Genomic DNA, 20,907 nt, shown 5'->3' with positions numbered 1-20,907 from the left:
CAGCCACCCATTTCCAAACCCACCTCCCTAAGGCACCCATCCCTGCGCATTGCAGGGCTGCTCCCCAAATGCCAGGTGGGTGCAGCCCGGGGGGATGCAGCTGCTCAGCATCACCTGAATGAACAGACCTGGGCGGACAAACCGAGTGCTCTGCATCGATCCCAGCCCATCCGCGGCGTGCAGCACCCTCAGGGACACAGCAGCTGCTCAGCAGCATTGTGCTCACCGATGGCTCTCTCCCAGGCTAGGAAGCAGGCTCTGCTGTAATTGCTGCTTGGCCATCAGCCACTGATTGCTCACACTTGTGGCTGCTTTCTTCCCTTTCAGCTCTGTGGCAGCTCTTTGGTCGCCGTCCCTCCCCACCCCCCACTCTGGGTTTATAACCTTCCCCTTCTCCCTCTGCAGCCCTGAATAGACGGCTTCATGCCCCTGGGTGGGTTGTCATTGGAGGAATAAGAAAACACAGAACAGCACATTATTGGGGCTTCAGCTGGGCCTCCCCTGCTCGCTGCAGCAGCCAAGCTGGGCTTTTGGGCTTTTTGAGGGCTTTTTGAGTGCTGAGTTTAGAGGCTCTAAACCACTTCAGAAGCCATTCCAATCCTAAAGGTGTGAGATCCCCATGTGTGAATCAGCCTCATGCTGCCTGCTTGGCTCTGCTGCCTTCTGCCCCTGCAGCCTGGAGAGCTGCACCCCTTCACCTCCATGCGTTGTTCACTCTGAAACCTAATGATGGCACCGCTACGGCTTTACTGCTGATTAGCTCAGCTCTGCTGCTCAGAGCAGGGAGAGGCAATGCACTGGTCAGCTCTGCAGTGCTTCCCTCCACCAAATGAAGATGGTGCAACCAGTGTGAGCTTTCCAAGAGGGCTCTGATGCAATGTGAGGACGGCACGGCCACCAGGACCGCGATCCATGGGCAAGGAGGGACACTTCAAGGCAGGGGGTGTGGGAGCTGACTCAGCTCACAGATGTCTTTATTTGAACTCTAGTGCAGCTGGACAGGGAGAGGCATGCGTACAGGACAGAGAAAATGGGAGTAGTATTGCCTTCATCACAGAGATATGGAACAGCATTAGAAAGACACCGACCCTTTCAGGCCAGCCAGGCTCACCCCATCTCAGCACCCGTCCCCATTCCCTATTGCTTCCCATCCCCATCCCCCAGCCCACCCCATGATGGCGCAGCACCCCGTGTGTGGCACCCAGCGTGGAGGAGAGCCCCAGTTTGGTGATGGAGGTGCTCAGAGAGTGGATGGGGCACTGTGCAGGAGTGAGGGGTGAGCAGCTGGTGGGACTCCGGCTGGGTCACATCAGCAGGATGGCAGAGGCTGGGGCACGTGTCCGAAAGCAGGGGCAGAGGATGTGGCAGAGCACAGCAGGGCTGGCAGCAGGCAGGGAGCCCCTCACTGCCCCTCTTCAGCAAGGGACTCGGCCGCTAAACCCATTACTCCAGCCATGGGGATGGCAGCCAGAGCTTTGGGTCGCTGCATGGGGCAGGCAAAGCTCACCGGGAGAACATCCCTCGGCCTCGGGGGGGAATGCAGCCCTCAGCCTGGGGCAGAGCATCCCTCGGGTTGGGGAGAGCAGCCCTTGGCACCGGTGACAGCACCTCCCTTGGGCAGAGCATCCCTTGGCCTTGGGGAGAGCATCCCTGCACCGTGGGGAGGGCATCTTTAGGGGAATGCATCACTCGGCCTCAGGGAGAGGATCCTTGAGCCATGGGATAGCATCCCTGGGCCTCAGGGAACGCATCCCTCTGGGCAAACATCCCTTAGCTTCAAGGAGAGCATCCCTCGGGGCACACGTCCCTCGCTGGGGCGCTGCCTGCATCCAGCTGGGGCTCAGGAGAAGGTGACCACCTCACCCTGGGGGTAACTGGAAGAGAGGACGTCTTGGCAGGTGTCTGCAACGAAAGACAGAGGTATTAAACGTAGCATTGGGCACCGCTTCCATCAGCTGTCTGTGGGGAAAGAGAGGGAGAGAGACACTGAGCTCCACGGGACCAACACGATGCGGTGCAGAAAGCGTAGTGCAAAGGGATGCAGCCTTCTCCTGCTGTTCCATCAATAAACTGATAAAACTACTTTTTTAAATGCCTTCAAATGGGCTCAGACACCCTCAGCCAAGGTGGAGACGTGGGAAATGGGTGGAGAACCAAGGAGAAATAGACGTAGGGGTGGGAACGTGAGGAATGCCTCCACCTCAGCTCCTCCTTGGTTCCCCACCACGACTGGAATTGAGGTTAAAGAGCAAAGAACAAAGAAGGAAATCATCCTCACCGCATCCTCCAGGAAAGCTGCTTGTGACCAAAGTCTCCAAACCAACCCCCAGCCAGATGTCCCAAAGCCAAGCTGAGTGCATTAATATCCTGCAGTGGTTTATTTTTCTCTCTCTCTCTCTCTCTCTCTTTCTCATTCGTTATCATTGAATTAATTAACATTGATTGGAGCTCTGAGTCACAACGCCGCCCATCCCCGTGTGCCAGGTTTCCAGGGGCCGTCAGGCGGGGAGACAGCTCTGATCCTCCTGATAAGCACGGGGCTGCCCTTTCCTCCCAGCAATATTGCTGCAGAACCCAGCACTGGGCTCTCGTGGCTCCTTTCAACCCCGCAGCTCCAAAACTTGGCTTCCCCAAAAGAAATCTCCCATCCTCTGTTGCTGTGGGTTGGGTTCTCCACCGTCTTTTCGATGCCACATCCCAGCCAAATGCTGAGGGATTACAGCCCATAGCTCCCAGGGCAGCGTGTCCCCAGTGATGGGCTGCTTTGGGGATCCGCCTTCATCCCCGTGCAGAAACATGGGTGAGATGCAGCTGCTGCAATCCGGGGCTGTTCCCACTTTGGAGAGCAGCTGGAAGCTCTCTGTGGGTCCCTGGGCCAGCTGGAGCATCCCCAGCAGCTCTATCGATTTCCCAGGGACACAACCCAGCTTTTAACTCCCATCTCCTCCTCCTCCCTGCTCAGAGCCGTTCCATGCCTGAGCTCAGACCTGCTGCCCGCATCCCCCAGGGAGCTCCTTGGGAAGCAGCTCAGCAGCCCCAGAGAAATGAGTGCGACTACAAAGAAATCACAACAGATGAGAGTTTTGTTTAATCGCCGTCCCCAGATGAAGCCACTGCCAGAAAACTGCCCTCCTGTTTGCACCCATCCAATGCGAATCAGCCTGTGATCCGGCCCCAAAACCCCTTCAGTTTGCAGGAGTTGCCAGATCCACCCCCAAAAATGCCCACTTTCCTCCTAATGGATTTCCCCAGACAGCCCCACCTCTGCCCTCCACCTCCTGCCCCAGCACAGCGTTTGGGCAGGTCGTATCCCAGTTCTGCAGGTGGTTTTCCTGTTTCTTTTATGTTCTGGGAGGTCTGTTTGAGGACAAGAGGCTGTGCAGGCGAAGCATCAGAGCCGATCCCATGGAGAGGCTGCAGTGGGCAGCGTTGGGCTGGAGCCACCGACCACCCTAGAAAGGATTTGGGTCCAACCCACAGGATGCTTTTCCAACTCCATAGGATGCTTTTCTTCTCTCTGCTGCAACTGGGGGGGATTTGCAGAGGGGCAGAGGACCCCAATCCTCACCCAGCACTGCAGAGCTTGGGATGAACCTCAACCTGCTCCTCCAATCAGAGCCACTGCCCAAGCAGAGGAGCAGAGCGCCGGACTGGGAGGTGGGAGAAGGAGGCACTATTTTTAAGCTCAGCTGAGTCTTATTTTGCATCTGCCTCTGCTTCTCTGCATTCCTCGTCAGCACGGGCAAAGGCTACGGCTGCTTGTTTTTTTATATCATTTTATTGTCATCACATCAGCACGGAGGATTTTTTCCTGGCAGTCAGGGGAAGTCAGAAACAGGCTGCTTCTGGGTAGAGCAATTACTCTCCTGACATCTTCACCTCCCGCCCCACCGCCTGACAGACCTTGCTATTTTCTGGGCTCTTTCGGGGCATCTCCTGAGAAACAGAGCAGTTGTTGCAGCAATAACAATTAATACTTTGCACGCAACCCGGGCTCCTGCCGCAGCACAGGACGGCCCCCGGAGCGACAGGCAGATGAGGGTTGATGGGGGCACTGCCCCAAAGCCCCCCCAGCTCCTGAGGATGAGCTGCTCGCAAAGTGCTGCCAGCTTCAGCAGACAGACAGACGGATGCAGGGACACAGATCACAGCCTGGAGCTCTGCAGGTGGGAAGAGCATCCCTGAGCCCATCCGTGCTACGGAGCAGCGCCTGCAGCTGCGATGGGGAGGGCAGCACAGGGTGCAGTTCTCCCCGGTGCTGTGCTGGACACAGGGATGCAGCGCACAGAGCACAGCGTCCTGCTGGGATGAGGTGATCCCAGCAGCTGAGCAGGACAGGACACAGCTCTGCCTTTAGGGCCGGTGGGGCAGCAGCAAGCTCAGCCGCTGCATCTCAGCCACTGCAGCTCAACCACCGAGTTCAACCTCTGCAGTTCAACCATCATTGCAGCTCAACTGCTGCAGCTCAACCTCTGAGTTCAACCTCCGCAGCTCAACCGATGCATCTCAGCCACTGCAGCTCAACTACTGCAGCCCCATCACTGCAGCTCAACCAAAACTGCAGCTCAGCCATCACTGCAACCCCACCACTGCAGCACAGCCATCGTTGCAGCTCGACCACTGCAGCTCGGCCATCACTGCAGTTCAATCACTGCACACTGCTGAGATTTTAAACCCCGTTTTTGGAGCAGGGCAGAGGCAGCCCGTGCTGCTCTCAATCGATCCCCTTTGTCAAGAATAAATCAAACCACCTTGCTTTTCTCCTGGCGCGTTTCAACTGAGCCGGAACGCGCGCTCCTCTCCAGATCCCTAAACATAGACAAGTGGCTGGGAGGATATTTGGGGGAAGTATCGTATTCACTCGCTCTATTCTTATCCTATTCTCCAGGCAGCCAATTTTGGCCACCGTTTGTGATAAGACTCCAGGCTGCAGAGCCATTTAGCGCTCTGCTCTTCTGATCCATCGCAGCTCCTCTTATATTCTTAGCAGCGGCATTAACCCCTGCTCTCTCACCCCCAAAACCCACCGGGACCTCACCCGAAAATCCCAGCACCCCACTGCCCCCAAACTGCTATTCAGAGGAAGGCGAGGGGGGAGGGGGGAGGAAGGAGAGCGAAGATGCTGTGGGTTTTTCACCAGTTTGGTGCCTCCCACAGAAATGCCTCTGTCTCCCATTCGGGGCCCTGTTGTTTGAGAGGAGCTTTTTGCACATTAGTCATGCCTTCCACCCAGTTGCATAACGCCGAGGCTAAAAATTGCAAAGCGTGGCTCCACGTTGGCTCTAACAGGAAACCAGGGATCAACGTTGTGGTGCACCGAGGGTTTTCCACACCAAACCTGTGGCTGCTGGGGTTAATTCTCTGCTTGCAACGCTCCTCCAAACCTAAAGCCTTTCTGCACCACGCAGGGCTGCTGGCTCTGCTTGGCTTGTCCCCAACGCCAGCACCCGACCTTGAGTAAATCATTTATGATTCCAAGCCCACGGAAAGCACAGAGGGTCACCTTGTGCCTTGCATGGATTCGGGAGGGGGGGGGGGAAATCTCAGCTCCTCCTGCTCCAAACACAGAGAGTGCTCCGAGGGGAAGGATGTGCTGAGATGCACCAGGACCTCACCCTCCCATGAGCCCCATCCCTCTCCCACTCCATGGGATGCTGTGCCCCACAGCCTGAACCCATCCCAGCAGAGCACTGCCTGCCCCTTGGGGCACCACCAGCTCTCCCATCACACCCAGCTCTCCCGCTCCCCAGTTCTCAGCAGCAGCTTTCCCAGCTGCTCCTTTCCCCACATCTTCTCTCCCCCCACCTTCCAGCTCTTTATGGACCATCCCCCATCCCACCCTTTATCCCCCCTGCTTGAAAGGGGCTGTTGTTGAGGTTGCAAAACCCCATCCCTCCTTGAGGCCACCCCAACTCAAACAGAGAAGCAGACACAAGCAGAGAAGCAGAGTTAGGCACAGAAAAAGCACCAAACAAGAGGGGAACTGCTGCCGGGCAGGGAATAGAGATTTATTCATCCGGTTCCTCCAGAAATTGGAGGCTGTTTGAAAAGGAGCCCTAAAATGAGATGAACTCAGCCATTTCCAGCACAACGATGTGTAATTTGATGAGTCAACGCATCCTTCTTGCATTCCCAGCCCAAGTGCAAACGGGCCACAGGAAGGGACCGCACACCCTCAGCCCAAAGTACTGGGGACGAGCGAGGTGTCCAGGGGATGAAAAACACCGAGCAGCCCTCCCACCCCCGTGGGGACTGTCCCAAACGCACGGACACGAGAGGATGAAGTGCATGGAGACGTCAGGGGTCCTGTCTGCAGGCATGGGAGCGGGGCTGGGCTGCAGGTTAAGGCCCGCTTCTTGGTGATGGGGACATCCTGGGGACACAGCATCGCAGGGATGGGGGGACAGAGCGACACGGGGAGCGCGCGGCCGACACACAAAGCGGGATCCGGGCGGCATTTAGAGGATGGAGGGGACGGGGGAGCAGGGAGAGCTGTAGCGCGAGGCGAGGGGAGCCAACCCCCCCGCAGGTCCTGCCACACCATCTATGCTGTTTAGGCTCCGGGATTTTCCATAGCCTTTGTGAAGAAAAGGGACAGAGGTGAGGTTAGAGCTGCATTCAGCCCCGCGCCTGAACGCTAAGCCCCCTCCCCGAAAGATCCAGCAAGAGCAGCGCCGCTCCTTGCAGCCTCTAAGAGCCTGCTGAGCCCTCTCCCCCCCCACCCTGCACCCCACAGCCACCCCTTCTGCAGGGGGTGCCCCACACGTGGAGCCGTGCCGGTGGTGGGGCACTGCATCACCCCACTGCTGGGCCTGGCGTCTGAATGAGGGATGAATCCGGGCAGTTTGTGGGCTGAAGTGATTGGGGAAAGCAGTGGAATCCAAACAAATGTGGGATTTGGAAGGAGTTATTCCCCCAGCTCTGGATTGTTAAGCAGCAAGCTGCTGCTGACACCTTTCTGTATGCAGAGGAGCAGGTAGAAACACTCAGGATTTTCCGTGAGCATTCGCACTGAAAAGCAAACATTTCCATTTCTGTACGTATGGGAGCTCTTTGCAAACTCCCCAAAAGCCATGAACTGCTTGGGCTCAGATGGAAAAGCAACAGCCAGATGTTCTCCCAGGTCAAAAGCAAACACTTCTTGGGGAAAGAACCCAACTATTTGCACTGAAAATGGGATTGATGTCCAAACAGCAGCCCTGGTTAAGAGCACCCGTGAGCCCTGAGCTGTGACATTTGCCCCAGCCCTGAAGGCCACCACGGCTTCCACCAAGGGCCAGCTTTGCTAATTGCCACCAGCCCACTCCGTTTGAGGAGCTGCTCTCCCAGCAAGCCGTGCAGATGCTAACTGAGGTCACAGGGATTGCTTTCAAAGCACGTTTGTTGCCAAGGAGCAGAGCGCACCCCAGGAGCCAGCAGCGCCGTGCACCCCACGATGCAAATCCTTGTGGTGCACGTGCATGCTCACACATGCTTTGAGCCAGCAGCAGATGGGGATGGGGTAATGCAAGCAGGCAGCAGAGCCCAGCAACACGTGTGCGTTTACCAGCAGCCTGGTGCCTGCATGCTGCTTGCACACACTCACGTCCCTGGGCAAACGTGGGTTTGTCCCTGCACCCCCCCAGCCGAGCATCACCAGCAGATGCTCACACGAGCACACGTCCACATGCCAGGCATGGCTCTGCCCTAATAGCGAGAAGCAGAGCGAAATCAGTGCTGTGATGCACTGAGCTCTGGCAGCCAAACTAAAGACTTGGTGCTTTGCAATGCTGGGTGCTGCTAAAGGTGGTAAATCCCATTCTCTCCATCTAATGCCATTCGCCATGCCCTCTCTAGAAGGGCTGCTCTGGTTTTTGCCTTGCTGTTCCTAGACCATCCTAACTCACCTTGCTTGCTGCTGGCCTTGTCCTGCCTCCATATCTCTGCATGAAAGCAGAGGATGTGTGCTCAGGTGCCAAGAGCCATGCCAGTATCTGTGTCCCAGCAGGACGCATCGCTGGAGGGAGATAAGGGGTCTGCAGCAACCCCCAGCAGCAGGGAGGAAGGAAAGGGACCCCGCTGGAAGCAGCCAAAGGGACACAAGACAAATGCCACCACGCAGGTGTCACACCGCGTTCTGGTTCCATCCGAGGGGTGGTGGGCAAGGGGGGGCTTTTCTCTTTGAGCTGCCCCCAAAGAAACCAACTGTTGGCATCAGTGCTCCAACAGTAGCAGCCGCCAAGATCTGCAGCTTGTTCCTGAAGCAGCCCCGTCTCCTGATTCCCACAGCTTGTACAGACATGGGTACCTGTCCCAGCATCTGACAGATGGCCATCAGCAAATCGGGCTCCGAACCAAGCTCATCTCAATTTGCAGAGCTGCCAGCATCCCAGTACCAGAACAAACAGCCTCAGCAGGAGATAAATCAGGAAAAGGTGCTCTGCGGCTCCCAGCACCCTCAGGCACGAACATGGGAAGATGCTCTGCCCTCTGCCCACCTCTGACCCTACCCACATTGGAATATGTCACCATGGAAGATGTCAGCCTGAACCCCAGTCCCACCTGCCCATCCCCAATGGCACAAGTACTGAGGTTTCCCCTTCCTAAAGGGTCTCACACGTTGCTGAACGCCAGGCCACCTCCCAGCAGAGCCTTCAGGAGGTTGGGTGACCCACGTAGACATGCATTTTTAATTGCAATGAAGCACTCTGGTATCTGCAGGAAGGGCAGCAGAACCACCCAGAGATCACCACGGTGCCCTTCTGAAGAGCTCTCAGTGCCACCCCACAAGGAAAATGACAGCAGTATTAATTTCCTGGCCTTATTTCTTGGAACGAAGTGGTCTTTAAGGTGCCTTCCATCCCAACCCAAGTCACTCGGTTTGGGAGCCCAGCAAGAGCTGCACTGCACCCTCAGCAGTTCGATCTTCCAGTGGCTTCAAGGGGTCCCAGCTGCAATTCCTCAGCTGAAGAGCTGCCAGACCTGAGCATCTCCCAAGGATGAAGGCTTCCACCCTCCTCCCCATCCCTTCCACTGTCCTCCCCAGCGCAGAAGCAGAATCCTTCCCCTCTCTTTAGGGAGCAGCGAGGAAAGAGCCCAACTTCAGAGGAAACAGCACCTCCAGGCAAAGCACCGAGAACTCTGAGCACATATTTGTACAACGCTCTGCTGCCCAAAGATGAACGTGGCTTTTATTTTTTTTCCCCTTCTTTTTAAGGGAGGAGGTTGTGTGGGAACACCAAAGGGAATCCTTGATTTCCCAGGAGAACGCAACCAATTTGCTCCTGCTAATATAATAACTGCCATCATCCCAAACACCAACCCACAGCTCCAGGGCTGCTGGAGCCTGGGGAGCAAAAGGCACTGGGGGGTGTGGGATGGACCAAAGCACCACGGCTGGGGGTCACAGCCCCCAAAATGAGACCCTTCCTCTTTGCCAAGCAACGAATTGAGGGCTTGCAAAGCACAGCATCATCCTTCACCCTGCCTGGCCCCAGTTCCCATGCGCTGGGGTGAGGGACTGGGACTAACTGGGGTTAAGCAGTGCTGAGAAGAGAGAAGTAGGTCAGTGCTGCAGCTCTGCATCCTCCCACACCCCCTCGGATGTACAAGAGAGCAGGAAAACTGCACGACTAAAGAACAGAGCCATGCCCTAAGGATCAACCCAGCAATCCAGGGTGCAGGTGGATTCCATGGCTCCAGGTGGGCAGAGGATGCAAAGGGACCCAACTGAAGAAGACTGCCTCTTTGTCACTGGAAGAAGAGCTCTGTGTTTTCCTGGCTGGTCTCCCCCACAGTTTTCTCCCAACACTTCCCAAAGCTCACTTCCTAAACCCAGAGGAGACAGCCTTCCTGGCAACCCCGTGCTTTTGGCAAGGCAGCAGTTGACACAGCACGATTCCCCACGCTCAAAGCCACCAAAAGGCATCGGAGGAGGAGAGGGAAGGGACAGAGAAAAGACCACAGACTCTTTTTCCCTGCTGAAAAGCTTTCGACCTGCTTCAGCCACAATCTCATCACCTCCTCAGGAGAGGCACAGCACCCTGATGGGTGGGTGAGGGGAGCAGAGGCACAGCTGTCCCCACAGAAGGCAGCGTGACAAACATCAGGTCCCAGATCTCAAACGGTGGCAATCAGGGGAGGAGAAAACAAGAAGGTAAGAGCTGCCACAGAGAGACACAATGGATGGAAATGAAGCAGATGGAGAGGCAGAGAGACAGGGGGACTTGGGGGCCTGGAAATGGAGGGAGCAGAGAAGAGCCAGGCAGGCAGATGGAGATGAATCCCAGCCTCAAACAGATGCAGGAAGCCTTGCCCCCAACCCACGGCTCCCAGCACCAGCCCTGACTGTACCTTTTTGGATGCCTCCATCTGCTGTGCAGGAGAAGTCACCCGTGGCCAGGAGGAAGCACGTGGAGGATTTCTTGTTCTTGTCCCTGGTGCTCGAGCGTCGCATGGGCCGCTTCTCCTCATCAGATGGGGACAGCGGCTGCTCCTCGTCTGACAGCACCACATTGGCCTCACCATTCTGCTTGGAGTCTGCAAGAAGGGCAGCAGACATCCATTAGCAGGAGGAACCTGCAAGGCAACGTGCTCAGGGCGGCCAGAAGGGGCTCAGCAGACCCCTACAACAGGATCATAGGTAGCTCAGAGCAGCTTCCAAAAATCCACGCATATCCAAGCCAAAATACAGCTACCAGGGAAGCAGAACCACGCTAAATCTTAACCCCAAGCAACAAACAACAACTCTTCCTGCTACTGAGGGCTGTATACCCTGGGTCTTTGAAATCCACCTCCACAGCTGATGGGAATTTGCTCTTCCACATTCACACCATCTGCAATAGGAAGTGCTGATTTATGCCACCTGACTCTTATGCCATCTGAGAAGATGCTCTGCACGCTGAAGATCCATCCTGAGTTCCTGAATCAGTGCTGGGGTGAAGGAATGGGCTTTTGACAGCTCCTCCTGCTTCCTGCTGTGGGGTCTCCTGGGGCAGATGGGCTGTGAGGCACTTGGAAAAAATATGCTGGGTGCCCAGCATCCCCCTATCTCAGCCCAAGTGATGCTGCCCATAGCTGGGCTGTGCAGAGACAGGGACGTCTCTTCTTCTAACTGGGAGAACACACTGGCAATGCCCCAAACTCCAGCTCAGTGCATGAGACCAAAGTACCAACGTATGGAGGTTGATTTTGCTCCTGCCTGGGCAGCGCTGGGCTCATTGCGCAGGGAGACCACATCTCACTGGAGATGAATGGGAAAGTGAGGTCAGGTGTTATCAGTTTTGGTGAAGCACAGCCTGATTGACAGCGTGAGGAAGGAAAACAAAACTGACCCTGACGAAGTGAGACGGGGATTGGGATGATGGTCTGCAAGTTCACTCTGTGGTCTGTAGCAGTTGGGTCTTACCTCTGTCAGGGTAAGCAGGATGTACAGCAGGCAGGGACCCCTTGAATCACACCAAGGTGGCTTGATCTGTGTTTGGAGAGCAGAACATGGCCCTTCCCCCGTGCCCAGCTCCAGTGGGAGATCCACCAACACTGCTCCCCGTACCCAGGTGTCCCAACCAAGACCTCAGCAACCCGCGAGCCCATGGCAGCGTATGGGAACAGAGCCACAGCCTTGGGGGCTCCCAGAGGTCTCCCCCTCCCTCTGCCCCACCTTTGGGGTCTCACCTGACCGCTTCCGCTCGGCCACCCCTTCCTCTACTGCCAAGGGGCAAGTGTCGCTCTGGGTGCTGTTGCGGGGGGAGTTCTCCTCAGATTTGCAGTAGGTGGGGGAGTCCATCGGGGCCGGACGGGGTATATGCTTTTTCTTCTTCTTTGGCAGCTTCTGCTTGGCCATGGCCAACGAATAATACATCCCAAAGTTATTGACAATGACAGGCACAGGCATGGCGATGGTGAGCACCCCAGCCAGCGCACAGAGAGCCCCCACCACCATGCCCGACCAGGTCTTGGGGTACATATCACCATAGCCCAGCGTCGTCATCGTGACCACGGCCCACCAGAACCCGATGGGGATGTTCTTAAAGTGAGTCGGGTCGCTCCCGCTGGAGTCAGACGTCTTGGCTCCGATCCGCTCGGCGTAATAGATCATGGTGGCAAAAATCAAGACCCCCAAAGCCAGGAAGATGATGAGGAGCAGGAATTCGTTGGTGCTGGCCCGGAGAGTGTGACCCAGCACACGGAGACCCACAAAGTGTCGGGTCAGCTTGAAGATCCGAAGGATCCGGACGAAACGAACCACTCGCAGGAAACCCAGCACATCCCGAGCAGCTTTGGAGGACAGGCCACTGAGACCTACCTCCAGGTAGAAGGGCAAGATGGCCACAAAGTCAATGATGTTGAGCATGTTCTTAACGAAGAGAAGCTTATCTGGACAGCAGATGATACGAACCAGGAACTCGAGGGTGAACCAGAGGACGCAGACCCCTTCGATGTAGGTGAGGATGGGCTCCGTCTCCACTTTGTGCGTCAGCAGGATCGTCGTGGTGTTGCCCACCACGAGGGTCTCCGTCACGTTGACGTTGATGTTGAAGGCCTCGTGTGTCTCCAGGCAGAAGGTCGTGATGGAGACCAGGATAAAGAAGAGCGAGGCAAAAGCAACTACCTGCAAATGCAGAATTACCCAAGCTGTTAGCTGAATTTCCTGGGGAGGCATGGAAAGATTTGGGTCACCTGGCTGGGGAGAGCGCTGATGTTGTGGAGCACCATGATGATACCTGCAGGGCAGCCTGAGGCAAGCTGCTGGTGTCACCTGAGTTTAGTACATCCCTCCTCGTCCCTGCAAGCATATAGGAACAGCAGGGATGGGAGAAGTCCTCATCTGATAAAAATGAGGCTCAAAACATCCCGGGAGCTGTGCTGCTGCCACCCACCTCGAGACCAAGGATGGAGAATGGGGAAGTTTTGTTGTTTGGGTGTTCCTGTGTGGAGCCAGGGGTTGGACTGAGTGATCCTGGGGAGTTCCTTCCAACTTGGGATATTCTATGCTTCTACGACTCCATGATTTCATAATTTCCCATCAGTTGCCAGCAAACCTCAGAGCCTGAGGCCATCAGGGCCTTTCTCCAATGGTATGGATTGGGGAGGGTGTGCTGAGTTCCAGCTGTGGCTGGAGATGTGCTGGAGGTGACAGTGATGGGAATGAAGGCAGACCTGCCACAGCCTGTTTGGAGCACTGGGCGCACATGGAAGAAGGCAGCTGTGAGAGGACTAAGTCAAAGAGCAAGTCAAACCAAACCCCCAACTCAGGCCATTCTATTACTCCATGAACCCAATGTGAGGTCTGAGACATGGGCAAGAACCCCTGAAAAAAGCATCAGAGCAGAAAATCCCTCCACCTCCACCTCCATCTCCACCTCCATCTCCACCTCCATCTCCACCTCCATCTCCACCTCCATCTCCATCTCCATCTCCATCTCCACCTCCATCTCCACCTCCATCTCCATCTCCACCTCCACCTCCATCTCCATCTCCATCTCCACCTCCACCTCCATCTCCATCATCTCCATCTCCATCTCCATCATCTCCATCTCCACCTCCATCTCCATCTCCCTCCTTCCAGGGCCGCTTTGGTTTCATGGGAGCAGATTTTGCTCCAGCGCCCTTTGCTGCTAACACAGCTGGCTGCACCAGGCAGGATGCAATCTTCTGCTCCCACTGCATGGCTCATGGCATTGCAGACCCCCCCTGCCCAGCTGCACTCTGCACCTCGAGCTGCTGGAGGCAACAGCCCAGGTCATTGGCTGGAGTGAATCAGCAGAGGAGACAGCCCTGAGTCACGCTGGAGAAAAAAAAGCCCCAGCACGGTGGTAATGTGAGAGCATCCCTCACGGGGTGTCCCCAAGGGCAAACCCACGTGGGTCTGGCATTGAGGAAAGCATCATCCCTCCCTCCCAAAGTGAGGTGTGAAGTTTAAACAGACTCAAATCGGCGGAGAAACCTCTGGAAGACGATTCTCCCCCCAGCGATGGGTGCTGGCCCAGGGATGGGCTGAGACGCCTCCTATCCCCCAGCAGAGCCTGATGGTGAGACCCTGCACTGCCCTGAGGGTAGGGCAATGGAATAGGACTGCTGTGTGAGCCGTGGAGGTGAGAGCTGTCAGCCCCAGGAGCAACAGCATCCTCTAAAAATAGGAGTCAGGTTCACAGCCAGTGCCAAGCAGTGCCTCCCCCCCTCTCAGTCAGCAGTGCTGCTGCAGTTTTGTGTCAGCTGAAGACCTGACCTGAGATAGCCCAGCTCTAACCTCTGTTTTGCTCCAACCTCTTTTCTTTTCTTCTTTCCCCTAAATGTCTTTAAAATAACATAAAATCCATGTCTATACACAGCAACCACCAACACAGCACTGCGAGTCCCACTAAACTAGTTCCCCACAACCTGCAGATGATCCCTGTGCTTGGATGCAGCTTGGCAAGGGTGATCCCAAACAAACCATCTCCCTCCATGGGGTCTCTAGCCTGGAGGTCCCAATGGGCATGAGGTCAATGCTGCAAAGGGGAAAAAAAGGAGGAGATACACGTAAGCAGGGTTTGGAAGCAGAGCTAAAACCACAGACAGAGCAGCTTCCAATGGGGAGCAGTGGAGATCGAGGCTGAACTTGGATGGCATCTAACCAGATGCTGGGAGAGAGATGGTGGAGGGAGAGGAAGATGGAAATAGCCACGAACCAACTGACTCAGAGCCCCAGGGGCTGCTCCAGGTGTGAGGAGGAGCAAAGAACGGAGGAATTCAGCCCCTGAGACTCTTAGTCACTGCTGTCACAGGATGTAGGGGCAGCACTCCTCCCCCTGCGGCCAGGTTTGGCGAGAGCAGCCATGGGATGTGCTGCATCCCCAAACCCCAACAGCCAGCACTGACCCTCTTCCACAGAGCAGGGGCACCCCAGAATGGGGAAATGCTAAACAAATCCTGCAGCATCGCTCCCAATTTGGAGGGGGATCCATGAACGTCGCACCGGAGGAGCATCCGAGTGCCGAGTGGTGACACCAACCTGGTGACAGAGCCCTGCAATAAGGGAGAGCACTGGGCAGGCTGCTGTCACTTGGGTTGGGTGCACTTCAGTTGCCCCTTCTGCTGGAGCACTTCTCCCAAATACTGCAAGACCACGTTGATATCTCTGCATGGAAAATACGACCCTGCAGGAATCACGGCTGGAAGCTGAGCTGAGCCCTTATCTCAGAGGGCACAGAAGGAAGGGAGCAGGGAGCTCCCAGCACAGCCCAGTGCTGCTCCATCCATCCCATCAGCTCCCAGTCAGACTTTGCAGCCTGGCTCCCCCCCTGCTGCTTCTGTTTAACGGATGCCTTTCCTGTAGCAGCTCGGCACAGAACAACAAAAACCCGACCTGAGTTGCTCTGCTCCATCATTTTGGTGCTGTGGTTCTTTATCTTTAATTCTTTCGATGCTCAGATGCAATGAGCCCCCCGAGATGGGGAGAGGATTGGGCACCCCTTCTGCAGCAAGGAAAGCTCTGCTGCCCCAATACTGTGTGTGTGTGTGTGCTGTTCCTGTGTCAGCTGCAAAAACACCTCCTTGACAAAGTGACCCCTGCCCTCTGCATTGCTGGTGGGTGAGAAATGCCTCTGGGATTTCTTACCATTGATGGGTTTTTGCACCTCTAAAGGCATCCAGAATTCATTTTGTTCCCAAGTGCCCACGTCTCTGTGTGTGTGTGTGTCTGTGGCATGGGTACAGTGGGGGGAGCGTGGATGGATGGGCCCAGATGGCCTTGGAATGGGGTGGGAAGGTGTCTGGGGTCAGTGGGCAGCACTTTGGGGGTGATCTCAGAGCACTGGGGAGGGGAGGCTCTTTGGAAGGCAGAGCCCAGGCTGTGCTGTGAGCCCAAAGAGCCCAAAGGCAGGGGTTGGGAGCATGAGGAGATGCCCACTGTGGGAGATGGGGCTGCAGATGTGTAAGGATGTCAAACACACGCTGGGACTGCATGAGGTACATGGAAGGGTTGGGGGGGAACTGGGAGATGAATGCTGAGCCACTCTGTCACATTTCAGAAGTTGTGACAGTCCAGCAAAGCTCCCATTGACTGGAAAAGGGGAAGGGCAAAAAAAAAAGAAGACGTGGGGAAGGGCTGCCAGCCAGCCTCACCTCCGTGTCCTGCAAGGTCATGGAGCAGATCCTTCTGGAAGCAATCCTAAGGCACATGGAGGACAGGAACAGGCAACACGGCTTCGCTGGGGGCAAATGGTGCCTGACATGTCGGGGGGCCTCCTGCAATGTGGCTGAGACCGTGGCACTGCTGCCCAGAGCTGTGAGCGTCCCATCCTTGCAGTGCACAAGGCCACAGGTGGTCCTGGGCAGCCTGAGCTGGGGGAGACCCGGCCCACGGCAGAGATTGGGCTTTTAGATCTTTGAGATCCCTTCCAAGGCAACCATGCTGTGATCCTATGATTCTGAGAGGACTGTGTGTGTGTGAGAGCCGCAGCTGTGAGCCTGTGCTCACACGTGCTGATAGGGACCGTATGCTGAGCGTGGGCTGCACCAGTGTGGTGACAGCGAGGGGCATGGGTGCAGGGCACCAGCAGGGCTGCGTGGGGCACCTTCTGGGGCTTGAAGAAGGGTACGAGCTCCCTGGAGACAAAGGTAAGGATCCCATTTACTTCAGGACCCGATTTGGTATTTCCCTGCCCAGCATCTCCTGCCAGCACTCACACATGCCAGGGCACAGACCCATTAAGTGTTGTTTTTTTGGTATATGCACACACACAAGCAAGAGGAAACAGTCCTGTCTGTCCTAGAGCATCCCGAAACTGGCTCAGCCAGTCCCACACCTCTGTGACAGGCCAGGAGATGCTCAGCAGCACCCAAGGGTGTGAAGGGGACCACCAGCCTCAGCCCATATGTGGTGCATCAGGAAGGGATGGGGAGATGATGGAAGAGGTTTCCTAAGGGATGAGAGATGACTGGGAGCACAGCACGCAATGGAGCTTCCCATGGGATGGGAGGTGGTGAGGAGCACGATAAGCAACGCATCCATCCCACTCTTGAAGATGGGGAGACGGAGACGTACCTGTAGCACGGCCCCAACCCCACTCACCAGCACATTTTGGGAGCTTACCCTTGCTGCCTTGGATGAATAGGGATCCTCAAAGAGCGCCCACATCCTGGGCTGCCAATTCCGACAGCAGCCACCCCCTCCGGCAGCCCCCGCTGCCCCCGGCGGCCTGTCCTCCATGCCCAGGCGTTGAAGGGCCATCTCCCTACCCCCTTCCTCTTCGGGCTCCTCTCCTCCAGCCCCTCCTCCAGGTTCAGGACTCTCAAAGATATCCAGGGCCTCTTCAGCATCGCGGTGCTGGCGGTACGTCATCCAGCAGCAGGGCTCCACGTCGGTCTCGTCGATGCCCCAGTAGGTGAGCTCCTCCTCGAAGAGGGGCCCGCAGATGTCGGCCGGGCAGTGCAGCTTGCCGGTTCGGTAGTAGTTGAGGACGTAGGAGAAGATCCCGGGGTGGCGATCGAAGAAGAACTCATTGCTTTTACCATCAAAGTCAAAATTGCTCTGGGCATCGGGGTCGGCGAGCCAGGCCAGGCGGGTGCCCGGCAAAGTCCGTAAGGTGCTTTTGTAGGTTTCGTGCCGGGTGCCCCCTACGTTGATGGTGATCTTGTCCGAGTCTTCCCCTTTGCCCATCTCTTCCTTCAGGCATGTTTTGGAAGGTGGTTTGTTCCCCGACTTGCGTCCGCGGTAGGAGGAGACACACACCGAGCTGATCATAGATTTCGGTGGACGGGAGACGCGCGCTACGCGCACCCTTCCTCCGGGCGAGGAGCCGGGGGTCGGCGGAGGCGGGCGAGGGGAGCAGCGATGGGACTGGGGAGGGCAGAACGGGGGAGGGCTCAGCCTTCGCTCCGGCCTCCGCCAGCCCCGGCGCCGGACGAGGGGAGCGGGATGGAGCCGAGCCGGACACCGCTGGCTGCCGGGGGCCGGCAGGGGAGGCTGCAACCTCCACCTCCTCCCAAGCCACCCCCCCGGATTAAATCCGCCCTCCGCCCGCAGCCAGCGCGGCCCCGGCGGGCAGCAACAAGTGGAGGCGGGTGGAGCGGGGGGAGGCTGCGGGTGGAGGGCCGGGGGGGTCCGACCGGGATGGAGGAGGCCGGGAGAGGGGAACGAAACCCGGTACCTGCAGCGCCGGTTGCCGGGGGGGCCCCGCCGCCCGCCCCTCCCGCCCCGCTCTCCCTCCGCCCCCCTCCCCCCCCGTTTCCCGGTGGCTGCGGTGGGTTGGGGGGGGGGAATGGAGGCTCTACCCCCCCCCCCCCCCCGGGCCCTCCCGAGGCGGCTGCGGCGGTGGTAGCGGGGGGTGGGGTGGAGGCGGCCCGGGAGGGCCCTGTTGCGCTGCAGCCCGGCTCGGTTCGGGGGGGGTTGGAAGCGGTGAGGGCTGCTCCGGTGCTCACCGGAGAATCTCCGCTGCCGTCGCCTCCCCGGGGGGTTTTATAGGGCTGGGAGCCGGCGGAGGGGTTTCAGGAGCCGGCGCCGCCCCGACGCGGGGCTGAGGACCCCCCCGCCCCAGCCCTCCCGGTATCTCCGGCCGCTGCCCTCCATCTCTCCATCCTTCCATCCCTCCCCGGCACGCTCCTCCATCCCCGCATCCCTCCCTCCATCCCCCCATCACGCCCATCCGTCCGTCCCTTCCACTCCCCCCACCTCAGCCCCCCGGCTCCCAGCTCACCTCCCCGCGTGCAGCGAGGCGCTTTGGAGGGGGGGGGGCTCGGTGTCAGCGAGCTGTCAGCCCCGGGCACCCCAGCTCCGCTTCGCTCCGGAGGGGAAATGCAGCCCGGAGCCGCCTGCGGATCTGAAGCCAGCTCTTGGCAGAGGCTCGAGCAGATCCCATCCCTCCCTGGCTCGCAGTCCCTCAGGTCAGGAGAGAGCGACCCCGGGTGCGGGCCGGTGGCTGAGGGGGGAGCAGGGCAGCGCAGGCAGACCCGGCCCTCCTCCCCTCCCACGACCACCCCTCCCCGATCATCCCCGCTTCGCCTTCTGCGGGAAACGTCTCCCCTCCCCGAAGCTGTGCCCGCGGGTATCGCGGGGCACCGACCACCCCCTCCCCCCAAAGCCCCTCCCTGGGGGGGCTCTTCCACTCCCTTGGGGGCCGGTGAAGCTCAGCTCCATCTCCTGGCGCTGGGGAGGAGAAGAAAGGAACGAACCTGTCGCCAAGGCAAAGACCCCCAGGGACCAGGAGCTGCCTGCACTGTTTACTCCAGCAGTGGCAGCGGGGGATGCAGGTGGGGGCTTCGGGGTCATGGATAGGGTCAGAGTCTGACATGGGCACGCTGGTGGGGGTGGAGGGCTGAGATAGGGGTCAGTGGCCGAGTAACAGCATCCTCAGTGTGGAACGAGTTGACCACAAGTGGGGGACGCTGCCCCACTCCACCATCGTTTCCCCACTCTGCAGGGGGTCCCAACGGGGTCCCAGCTCCCATCTCACCCCTTGTCCAGCTCTGTCCCCCCCAATGCCACGCACACCCCTTTGGCTGGGGGGACACAAACACTCCATCCACCCCAAAGCCACGATGGCCATCGACACCACGCTTAAAACCTTACCCCCAAAAAGCCCAGCTCCAACTGTAGCTGCAACCCCACAGCTTCCAGGGCCGGTCCTGAGCGGGTGGAGGTTGGCACAGCTCCACACCCAAACCACCCAGGGCTGCACCAGCAGGGGAGCACGGAGCCTGAGGGAGAGCCGTGCTGGAAAAATCGAGCCTTGCATCACCGGGCAGGCAGTGCTGCTCAGCTCCTCATCAGCAGTAATGCGAGTTTGGGCAGGAGGAAGGAATGCTGCGACCTGATGCTTGTATTTTATGTGGCCACTCTCATCCCCAAGAGATCACAGTGCTCCCGAGTGGGAGGGGGTGGGCAGGCAGATAGATGGGTTGGATCCAGGGAAGGAATGGAGCTTTTAGCCAGCAGCACCCGCCCAAAGCTGGCGGCTCTGTAAATATGCCTTCAGATTTTTAATGTCCAGGGGAAAAGAAAGAGAGAGAAGGAGGAGGGGGAGGAAGAAAGAGGAAGAAAGAGAGAGAGAATAGAAAGAGCTTGATGGAGAAGGTCCTTTTTGGAACTGCAGGGAGTCGCTTCTGCAGGGACCTCCCTCGACCTCACTGTGGGGTTGAAGGCTTCTCAGATTATGTCTGGGCGAGGGACAGAGCAAAGAGCAGGAGCACGTGGAGCACCAGCATCAGCTCAGATGGCAGCAGCCTCTGGGAGGGGTTTGAAGGTGAGGAATGGGGTCCCCAGGTTCACCTGGTGGTCTCTGCTCTGCCTCCCCATGAATAGGGCACATCCCCACACACAGACGAGCACAAAGGCTGGAGGGAGCTCAGAGGGCTCATGGGCCAAAGGAGAGGAGGGGAAGAGGTTGGGAACACGCAGAGATCACAGAGGAACAGGGGAGGAAGGTGAACTTCATCTCAAATTGGGGACAGCGGATCCTGCTTTGGGGGAAACAACAGCCAAACCAACCCTGCTCATCCTTCACCATGGATCTGCGACCAAAAGCACATCGACCTCAGCAACCCGCGGGAGCCCTGCCCTCTCCCCTTCGTTCTCGGGGTGGGACGGCTCAGCCCAGGGGCTGACGGGGGGGCTGTGAGGTCTTTTCCCATGCTGTGATCCGGTGATGTCCGTGGCGGTGGCGGTGCCCGCGTCGCTGTCACACAGTGCCACCTCGTGGGTCCCACCCGGCAGGAAAGCCGGGCAGGCGGCTCCACCTGGTGCAGATTTTCGCTCCGCAGAAGCAATTCGGGGGCTGCAGGAGGTCGAGTTGGAGGGGGAGCGGTGAGGATGCTCCCGTTGCCTCCATCCGGAGCTGCTGACTGCACGCAGTGCCTCGGTTTCCCAACTGGAAGACTCAGGGTAAAGCCTCGGCTTCACATCTGCATCTCATTCTCCAGGGCTGCCGCGAGGTGGGATACCCAAAAATC

At 57.8% G+C, this 20,907-nt stretch overlaps 1 protein-coding gene across 2 annotated transcripts; it reads right to left on the bottom strand.

The window, feature by feature from the left end:
* Positions 1-978: 978 nt before the first annotated feature.
* KCNC4 (potassium voltage-gated channel subfamily C member 4) lies at positions 979-18,943 on the bottom strand. Of its 2 annotated transcripts, none has more exons than XM_048926242.1 (5): positions 18,657-18,942; positions 17,054-17,800; positions 11,653-12,589; positions 10,333-10,518; positions 979-1,902 (listed from the first exon to the last, which is right to left on the bottom strand). In XM_048926242.1, the coding sequence occupies exons 2-5, from the start codon at positions 17,702-17,704 to the stop codon at positions 1,841-1,843; spliced, it is 1,836 nt and encodes a 611-aa protein (XP_048782199.1). In that variant the 5' UTR covers positions 17,705-17,800; positions 18,657-18,942; the 3' UTR covers positions 979-1,840. The 2 variants fall into 2 exon arrangements, with proteins under 2 accessions (XP_048782199.1, XP_048782198.1); XM_048926241.1 differs by lacking the exon at positions 979-1,902 and adding an exon at positions 5,870-6,577 and having other exon boundaries at positions 18,657-18,943.
* Between the last annotated feature and the right edge of the window lie 1,964 nt (positions 18,944-20,907).

This window comes from Lagopus muta, chromosome 24 (genome assembly GCF_023343835.1).
Source record: "Lagopus muta isolate bLagMut1 chromosome 24, bLagMut1 primary, whole genome shotgun sequence".
Taxonomy (NCBI): Eukaryota; Metazoa; Chordata; class Aves; order Galliformes; family Phasianidae; genus Lagopus; species Lagopus muta.
This window is presented reverse-complemented; position numbering and strand designations above follow the sequence as displayed.

Excerpts from the sequence above, each read along its gene's own strand:
- KCNC4 (XM_048926241.1), bottom strand. The coding sequence starts at position 17,704 with ATGATCAGCTCGGTGTGTGTCTCCTCCTACCGCGGACGCAAGTCGGGG. Across the intron at positions 10,519-11,652 it reads GGCCGAGCGGAAGCGGTCAG|ACTCCAAGCAGAATGGTGAG; the intron begins GTGAGACCCCAA and ends CCCTTCTTGCAG. Across the intron at positions 6,578-10,332 it reads AGATGGAGGCATCCAAAAAG|GCTATGGAAAATCCCGGAGC; the intron begins GTACAGTCAGGG and ends TTCTTCACAAAG.